Source organism: Patiria miniata, unplaced genomic scaffold, assembly GCF_015706575.1.
Source record: "Patiria miniata isolate m_02_andy unplaced genomic scaffold, ASM1570657v1 HiC_scaffold_7, whole genome shotgun sequence".
NCBI lineage: Eukaryota > Metazoa > Echinodermata > Asteroidea > Valvatida > Asterinidae > Patiria > Patiria miniata.
In genome coordinates this window covers 24,618,338-24,627,815 of record NW_024037074.1, presented here as the reverse complement: position 1 = coordinate 24,627,815, position 9,478 = coordinate 24,618,338, and the positions used below count along the sequence as shown (strand labels likewise).

General features: G+C 40.4%; 1 protein-coding gene across 1 annotated transcript; it reads left to right on the top strand.

Annotated features, from left to right (window-relative positions):
- Positions 1-3,574: 3,574 nt before the first annotated feature.
- Positions 3,575-8,860, top strand: LOC119744560. Its single transcript, XM_038220536.1, has 5 exons — positions 3,575-3,663; positions 4,161-4,382; positions 5,339-5,705; positions 6,346-6,414; positions 6,679-8,860. Exons 2-5 carry the CDS (start codon positions 4,217-4,219, stop codon positions 7,013-7,015), a joined length of 939 nt encoding a protein of 312 aa, XP_038076464.1. The 5' UTR covers positions 3,575-3,663; positions 4,161-4,216; the 3' UTR covers positions 7,016-8,860.
- Positions 8,861-9,478: the final 618 nt, after the last annotated feature.

Genomic DNA, 9,478 nt, shown 5'->3' with positions numbered 1-9,478 from the left:
TATGCCTCCATGTATAACAGCGCCCCTAGAGGCAGAACGCATGTCCAGCCCCCCCCCCCCCCCCCCCCCACATCCCGTTTTTCTTATTTCCCAAGCTAATTTCACCACGTTTGTAGTGTCATAAGCGCAATCCAGTCGGTGTCGGCCTACATCAAATAGTGACAAAGTAATTCCCGTCTACTCATCTTGTTGATAGCGCCCTCTACCGCCGCATCCCGACAGGGACCTGCTCACTTACATGAGGTCAGGTGTCCAGTCTACTAAAGTCTAAGCCTCGGGTCTTTTCAGGGGAATTCCCCGTCCCATTGATAAACAGCCTTGTGTCAATAAATGTAATGTACATGTGGCGTATACTGGATTCGACTTTGTACAGGGTAATTTAAGCACAATGGCCCTAAAACCTGTCTCGTCCAAAAAAAATGCGATTTCAAGAATCGTCGTCACAATTGTCTTTAAATATCACCAGCGATAAAATCTCAGTTTGAACGTTTAAATATTCAACAAAGTCTTATTGCCTAACCGGGGTTGTTAATAAAGATATTGTGCACTACAGGTGGTGACAGTTGTTGAAAAAGGAAATTCTGTGTCATTTTCTTTGTTGTTCCAAACAGTCAAAACACACAATAAATTGCTTTTTTGGACGAGAAAGGTTTTACGGTCGTTGCGTTTAAATGGTGATATTCTTTGAACATATTGAGCAATTTCGGTATTTTTTTCCATCTAAAAGTAGCTTATTCATTATTATTTTTGATGCTACATATTTTTTTTAAATATGAAATATATTTTGGGGGGTTTGGGTTCCGCTTTTTTTGACTCACTTTGTGTAAGTGTAGGCAGGAATGAATATTTATGTATTTTAAGAGTGTCAAGTCAGTGATGTATAAATCTTAGAGACACCCACACAACCCCTGCAAGACATTTTTCATCGCGTATCAGCGGGACATATTAGCATGGAACACCCTACCTCTGATGCGCATTGAGAGTTCACGATTGGCAATCTCAAAATTTCTCGAGTAAGCGGATGAACTGCGATAAAGTTAAACTGAAGGAATATTATGTCAAACACTATTGCGGATGAGCCCCCTAGTGTTCATTCTGTGAATCCTGCATACACTTAGTTTGTATCGGTAAATACTTATTCCCCGCCGTCAGCGATGCATTATCTGCAAACCGTCTGTAGTATGGAGTTGAAGTTAATCTTTGGTCAGGGGTTATACAACTCCACCCATGTAGGTTAGAGGTCGAGAGAAAACGCCTCTCATTTCAGTGCTGACGCAATTGGAATTTGGAATCAATACGTGCACATATTCCCGTGGCTATAGTGTTTTAGCTCGCTTTACATTTCCACACTCGCCATGTGCTTTTCTAGTTCCAGTGATAACTATTCTGGTTTCAAAATATGGTACGAAAAATGAGCGGAAAATCATGATTGTACGTGACTTGTGAGCAGCTGAGGACCGGTGCGTTTGAAAGGTGGTAACTGCATGGGCGCTTTCTCTCAGTGTAAGTAATATAAAAGATGCGTAGTAGGCCTAAGTCATTAAATGTTCAGACCTAAAGTTGTCGTCTTGTCAAACTGTTAGGACTGTATGTAAGTTGGGGAAAAAAAGATTGGCATATTCATCTATATTGATTTACAAGCTGATTTGCCCGATCATAGATTGGGTAGGGCGTAGTGTTGGGGATGAAAATGTGGGGAGTTAAATGTAAATGGGGGATATAGTTGAGGAGACATGCAGTTATAGAAAGCAATTTCTGTGGTGTGATCTGGGGCAATTTCTGACCACTAAAACCAATTTCAGCAAAAAATCATCTTTTAAAGTTTTGAGTTTGGAGTAATCAGCTACATGTATTCTGAGCAATAAAATCATTAAAGTAGGCTACAATTTTTATTCGGGGAAGAAAAAGTGTGGGGGGACCAAACAATGTCCCCTGCTTTAAAATGGGGGGGGGTCCCCCTGTCCACCGTCGACTTACGCACATGATAATTGTGCACCATGGCAACTGTCTGTAAATGCTCCCATCTGTCTGTTAAATGGCACAGTCGAAGGCTGATTATACAGTTTTGACAATTACAATAAAATCATAATGCAGTAAAACGTGAAGGCGGACGTGGAGCGATTTTGGCGCCGCGGGAGACCGCGGTCTCGGATCCTTTCAGGAGCAAACATCATCTCGGAGGCCGAGTAAAACGAAACATTAAAGCATGTAGTGAATGATATACATGTAGGGGTAATTATGTTCTATTCTTTGTAGGTAGTTTTGACAGTGAAAAAAATGTGTGTTAGGAAAAAAGCAGTGCTGAGGTCTGCAGAGATAGGCCTGATGGGTGTTTTGACACTGTTGCCGTTTAACAAATGTATCATCTTCCAGTACAATATAGACTATCGTGGCTCCAGTTGGACAACCCGCCCAGATCAAATGTCAGAGTGTACCGTATGTACAAGCACTTTACTGCAACCTCGTTCCCAGTGAGTCGAGCAGTATGCTTTCACCACTTCCTTGGATCGTCTGCATATCCAAAATAATTTGGATACGTATGCAAATTAAGCTCCCTGTGGGCGATGTGTTCTGGGCGCACATAATAGTTTGGTGGTAATACTAAAATCCATAATTCGTCATATTTACAGCATAGTCCCTTTGGTACTAGATTTCAAAATGTGATTGGAAAATCCATGCATTGCAAGTTTATGTCATACAGACATGTACGTGAGTCGATTTTTTTATAGGTTTTTTTACTAGTGTTACAGGGACCCAATTATACGTGACGACGTTATTAAACTATTGAGATCGTATCTGCATACTCATGAGTTAGTATCCTATTAATAATATTAAAGAGACAGGGACCCATTTGTTGAATATGGATGGTTTGCATTGTTAATAAATATCAATACTATGAAACATATACATGTACATGTGTATTGGAGTATCACTGTCCAATCAGAGGAAGATATGTAAGGCGTTCCCATCCCAGGATTTACTCTTGCAAGCAAGGTTAGAAAGAAAGTAAGCACTGGGGACGAGGTTAACCGCGGTCTTAAACGGCTGCAGCTATATGCCTTTATATAGGTCATGATAAGTTACCCAGAATGCCATGCGTACTTCCTTCACAAGATTATGTGAAGCTCATCAGCCCTTCCCAGCACCCTGTTTGCAGGGCGGTTGGTACTGGCTTTCTTCCAGGCCAGAGGGCACATTATAATCAGATAAGTAGAGTGTATTTTAAGTATGTGCACCCTGAACTGTGGTTTGCATTGTGTATTGTGCAAACATGTTTACGAAATGTAATGATAAAACCAGGCTGACAGTTGACCAAAGCACATACAAGCAAGCAAATCAGTCGTGAAATCAGACGGTAGGCTGCAACGGGTCGTAATGGTATCAAGCACGGGCGATATGTCAGTACAAAGTGCCAATTAATACATTTAGTTTGAACTGTTGCCCATACGGCAATCTAAACATGGGCCGCGCCTATACAGCAGTATATTATTAGTGTGTATATAATACCATAGGCCTATGACAATTTCAACATTTGTTTTGCGTGTTTCCAGATGTGTTTATAGCTACAGTACATTCTCCGCATCGAGCTTGCGTGTCAAGTCCTGACTGACGGCGGTTTTCATGTGAGTGCACACGTGAAACTAGGGACTGCCACTGAAAATGGTGCGGGTACTTACGGGATATGCATGCGGCTCAGAAAAAAAACTGGCTGTTTTTAACACCATTTTGTGTGGGAACTTCACCAAACCCACAAAAATTACATCTCAATACACAGAAAACACAAAGTGAGTAATTTGACTCAATATCGTAAAAATTGAGTCATTTTGTCCGTGTAGTGAGACACTTTGAGCCAATGTGTGTCACTATACGGACAAAATGACTCATTTTTTACAATAATGAGTCGAATTACTCACTTTGTGTTTTCTGTGTATTTTGATGTGAAATGCAGATTGCACATAGTGCCCGATGAAATAACCAGGCAAAACTGTGATTAAGCAAGCAACTTTGTCCAAGCCGCATTATGTATCCCGCATATAATTATTATGGTCCCTTGGAGGAGACACGGGTGGGACAAAAACAGAGACAGGTGTGAGTTAAACGGAATGCATGCGCCACGGTATCTGTGTCGTCTAATAAACAACGCACGCTCCTCTTTTCAGAATCCATCAACATTCTTCTAGGAACGCCCGGAGAAGACGAAAAGACCAGGAGAGTTATGGCTGGAAATACTTCGTGCGTTAAGGTGCCAGAGGTGCGTGAGGATTCTTGTGCATGCCGAAACTACAACCTCACAACTACTGAACCATTAGTCGATTTGCCACCCAAGCTACCAGATATTACCAAGTTCGACTTCACGAAATGCATGCCGGGGTGGACCTGTGGTATGTATGTAAAACAGAGAAACTAATCTATGCAGTCCCCTCTCTGCTCTGACTGTCTAAGGTTGAACCCTTTTTGACACCCTCTGTCTGGGTGTCTGGTGGGTTGGTGTTGCATGTCTGTGCATGTGTGAAGAAAGAGTGATATGTGGATACATAGGCCTAATGGATAGACCAAAATGGTCCTAAATTCCTTGTGGTTATCTGTGCTCACTTAATAAACTTTGCGATACCTGCACTTGAGTAACTTTTTGATGTATATAGAGTCTGTAACTTGTAGTAAAAAGTCTGTATTTGTAGTAAAAGCGATTATAGTTGCGTTCCTCGTGCTCTTAACAAATTCAATTTCTTTTCTGTTAATGAAAGTTCAGTTTTTATGTTTTATTCCAACCAAACTTTTATATTTTTATATTTTTGGGTCTGCAACCATTTCAAACACGGTTTTAGTTTTACAAACACATCCGTCTCCGCGAGCAGACTGGCCCCCGATCCATACATTATCAATACTGGTTGTTTGGCGGGAACTAGTCTTGGTCCAAGATTTGATTCCCCCCCCCCCCCCCAGCCCCCCCCCCCCCCCCCCCCCCCCCCCCCATTTTGAAGCCATTACCGTGACAAACGCGGTTAAGTTGCCGTTGCGGTGGGGGGTCTCTATCAGCTAAATGAATCCAATTCATTCGTGGCAATATTGACAGCGCAACCCGGGAAATTCCGAGCATACCCCCACGTGCCTGCATTAGCTTGAATACAGCGCGCGTAAGGTCTGCTAGGAATCTCCTGGGTAGCGCTGCCAATATTGCTAAGACTGGACTTGATTCATCGTGTTGGTAGCGACCGCTTGTCACGGACCGGCTGTATAAGTGGAATAAAAGCCAAATCCAGTCTTGGACGACGACTAGAACCATCCTATATAACTAATGATTATAAGTACTTCTGTGTACGATGTATCTTCATATCAGACCCGGTGATTCCGCATTGCGCACCATGCCCTCCGAATGAAACCACTACCGGAGCGCCACTGACTACTATTGGAACGCAACAGACCGCTACTAGAACGCCACATATTGCTACTGGAACACCACAGACCGCAACTAGAACTCCACATATTGCTACTGGAACACCACAGATTGCTACTGGAACACCACAGACCGCTACTAGAACTCCACATATTGCTACTGGAACGCCACAGATTGCTACTGGATCGACACAGACACCTGTCACCGTAAATGTGACCATCCAGCCACGCTGCACCACAGCGGGCTGTCCTTGGTTATTGCTTCTGCCTCTGTTGCTGATCTTCCTGATCGCAGCCATCGTGTACCGAATGTAAGTATGGAGAAAGTTGTCGGAGTCTTAAAAGGCCTTGGCTGGGAGAAAAGGGAACCTCGGAAGGCAGCCAATTGCCAATGATTTTGCCGCTATAAAATGCTATTTCTTTAGGGAAAGTTGGGGTACACTCAAGATTAACATTAGTTGACTCGTGGTTTTTCTGATAAACCGAACTTAGAGATGGAGGACAATGTCCTGATAATATATCCAGTCAATTCAGCCCAGCTCCAACCCATTCGCCATCCCTGAAATAAATCAAGTAGTCAACTTATTCGTTGATCAATCAATTGATCTAACATCAATTAATTAATTGATCAAATAATCAATAACAAAAGGAACAAATGACAGATAATAATATCTATAATCAAATAATTGAATAGACCTTTTAATAAATGTTTGATGGTTTTCCGCGAAAAGTGTTATTTCTATAAAAGCATGTCTTTAATTTTGGTGTTTTACCTTGTGTATGTGTGACGCTTGTTATTACATATTTGGTGAATATTTTCTGTTTAATATAAAACCTAACAAACAGTGCCACTCCACTGAACAAATAATTCTTCATGTTGTCAGTCCTACTATTTACGACACCACGCATTTAACCGGGTCATATTTTGTGTCTCATATCTGTCAATGTCAGTTGGCAACTTTACCACCACAAGGAAAACAGCATTGCCGAATCTTCCAACGACCCGCCAACTTCACCAATGTGAGTATTGAATTTTATTTGATCTTTTATGAATTCAACTGTGTCTGATTTACGGTGCTAAAAATGCGTTGCTTAATTACAATCATAACGATTGCAACCATTAAGCGCTACTTCGATACATCAATGGCAAGCATTAATCGAACATTTTTTGGCAGTGTATAACCCCCTCAAGTTTAGAGAACTATTTTTGTGACGTCTTGTAACTAAGATTGTGTCTTGATGAAATTCTTGGACTACATCTTTGGTTTATTTACTTTTTGCTAGATGTAATTACAAAATCCGTTTCGATGAAAAGGCCAGTGAACCACACAAAGATCCAGCCGAATTACCTGCACTCGCCCATAATAACCCAGTATACGAAAATGTGAACGAGGCTGAGCTGGCTGATCCTATGGAGGAAGTGCTCCCGACTAGTCGTGAGGGAGTCGGCGCAACCACCAAAGATGAATCTATATGGACTTGGAGCGCGACCAAAGAGGCCTTCAAACTCGAGTTCGAGGTTGACCAAAACGATGAGCCACCTGAGGAAAAGACTAAAGATAAGAGTAGTAAAAGACGCCGTAAAAAGGTCACTAGCACGAAGGGGGATGCTGCAAAATAGGCGGAACCATATTTTTAAAAAGTGACCTTTAAAAAGATACAATGTGAGTTAATCGACTAGGTTCTCATTTACTATTCGTTCAATTAATGTTTGTATACTGTTTGTTTTCCGTTTTTTCTAAACAAAAAATTAATGCATTTGGACCGTTGGAAAGACAACGTCAAAATCGGTTTATTTTAATTTCTTCTTTCACCACAAAAAAAGTTGCCTTTAAAAAGATAACAATATGAGTTAATAATCGATTGTGTTCTCATTTACTGATCCATCCATTATATATACGTCATCATTTACTAATCCTTCAATTATTTACTTTCCATAGGTTTACAGAAAACTTCTGCAGACTACATTTTTGCACTTTAGTGTTGGTACATGTAGGTTTTGATAACACAAATGTTGAAATTATGAAAAACTGGAGGCCGTTTTATGTGGTTTGAGCGATACAATTTCACATTGTCGAAAAGGAGGTGAAAATAAATGTGCAGTAGTGCTATCCTACAAGACACATTTTTATTTTAATTTAACAATAATGTCGCTTACCTTGAGTAAAATTGTACCAACGTTTTGGAGGACTTTGCCCAACGGTGAAGCCATTGATATTTACACCTAAGAAGGGCGAAACCATTAATGAATACTTGTTCATTTTGTAGAAAGTTAGACGAGGTCATAGCCATTCTGTTTCCGGCTCAATAAGCTGCACCTTTCTTGGTATATAAGATCCTTAAAACTGACGAGATTCATATCAATTTATTATGCGTCATTGTATATAGCATGCATGGGGACGCCCATTAATTTCATTTTTTTCAAGTATTTTTCACTTTAATTCTCATTCAATTCGCCAAACCTCTCATGTGCTTTATGCCGCGTGTTCAAACAATCCGAAACTTGGATTTTACTTTATCCTTACGTAGACACTTAACCCATTTAAAGGTAATATTTTAAACCAATCCAATTAGTATTTCAGCTCTTCATGTATACTTTGCTATTTCTTTTCATACACTGTGCTTGACTATATGTTTTTCCATTTTGCATCCGTATTGGTTTTTACAATCATGTAATTCGTTTATTATTCTTTTATAATAAACATAGGCCTACACCCTTACTTGTGTTTTAGCTCTGATCTCCTTCAATCCGGAAAGAGGCTAAAATTGCCCCTTTTCGACCAGATCATTGCTAAATGAATAAATGTTGATTATATTATCTTTAAGAGATTAAAAGTATTGTGCACGTTTTTTTTTTTCTCGGCCAATCTACTTAGCTGAAACTTAAACAGGTTACTTGTTATTCAATCTTCTTATACGCTTTTGAGCAATATTGTTGCTTCAACTCATAACGAGCGTAAGTTTGCACACCACAAGTCGGCAAAAACTGAGATTTAGAACCACCTGTATACAATAAGGAAAGCTGGCTTTCATAAAATTCATTCCTTTGCCGTGTTTGGACCAGAGTTTCTGAGTAACTTGCTTTCTAATTGGCTGTAATTGGCCTTGTGTGACGCGTTATTGCCAGTTAACCTAAAGAAAAGCCCCCCCTACAAACCATTATGCCACAAGCCTACTGCACAAATTTAAGCTTTACATAATGTATTTGCGCACTGCGTCATAGTTTCACATCTCGCTACTTACTGCAATTTTATCCAGGATAGGAGTGGTATCGCGTTCTGCGGAAGTGTAAGAAACAATATGTGTGTATCTTTAATGTTTGTATTATGTACCACACAGACAACGTGTACGCTGCATCGAGTAGACACGACTTGAAATACGTATGTATGGTATTTTTTGTTGGGTCAGTTATTTTCTTATTTCTATGCGTAAAATAAAATCGTGCACTTTTGTTATGAACAAAATAGGTGCATTATCAATGCGAGTGGTTTTATCAAAAGAATACCCTTTAACCTGCTGGTTTTTTTTATGTACCGTTCCACATGGCTGCATTTTACACGTACATACATCCCACAGCTTAACTCTAGCATGATGACGACAGTCGCCTAGTATTTGCCAGCAGACGATCGCGCAGTTTTGTTGGGTATATTGTTGAAGCCTTTTTCAAAGCTTTACGGGGCATCAACACGGAAATAAAAAACTATTCCGTTCGTCAAATCAATCGCTGCTGGTTGTTGTAGGCTGTGGTAGGAGAAGGAAAAGGGTAAATATGACAAAATTTTCTTAATTTTAAAGAAGAAATCGATTCGGCATGTTACTTGGATGTGCTTTAAGCCCTCTATGAAAAAGTGTTGTTCCTTTTATGCCGGTTGTTTGGGGGGTTTTCGGATTAAAGGATAGATTTGTCAGTCTCGTAATTTCTGTGCAGCTTGTCATACTGTACTTCCCTCTTGCACAGCATGACAAATCAAAATGAGGCTGAAACAGCAACTCATGGACTTCCGTGTTGTTAGTTAATTGATATAGCTCTGGAGTAAAGTGCCCGATGCTTGCAATAGCCTCTCTTTAAACCTGCTGTGTCGAC

What these genes read in the sequence shown, in the direction of transcription:
- LOC119744560 (XM_038220536.1), top strand. Translation starts at nt 4,217, where the DNA reads ATGGCTGGAAATACTTCGTGCGTTAAGGTGCCAGAGGTGCGTGAGGAT. An exon ending in CATGCCGGGGTGGACCTGTG is followed by an intron (nt 4,383 to 5,338) that starts GTATGTATGTAA and finishes TCTTCATATCAG; the next exon opens with ACCCGGTGATTCCGCATTGC. An exon ending in GACCCGCCAACTTCACCAAT is followed by an intron (nt 6,415 to 6,678) that starts GTGAGTATTGAA and finishes ACTTTTTGCTAG; the next exon opens with ATGTAATTACAAAATCCGTT.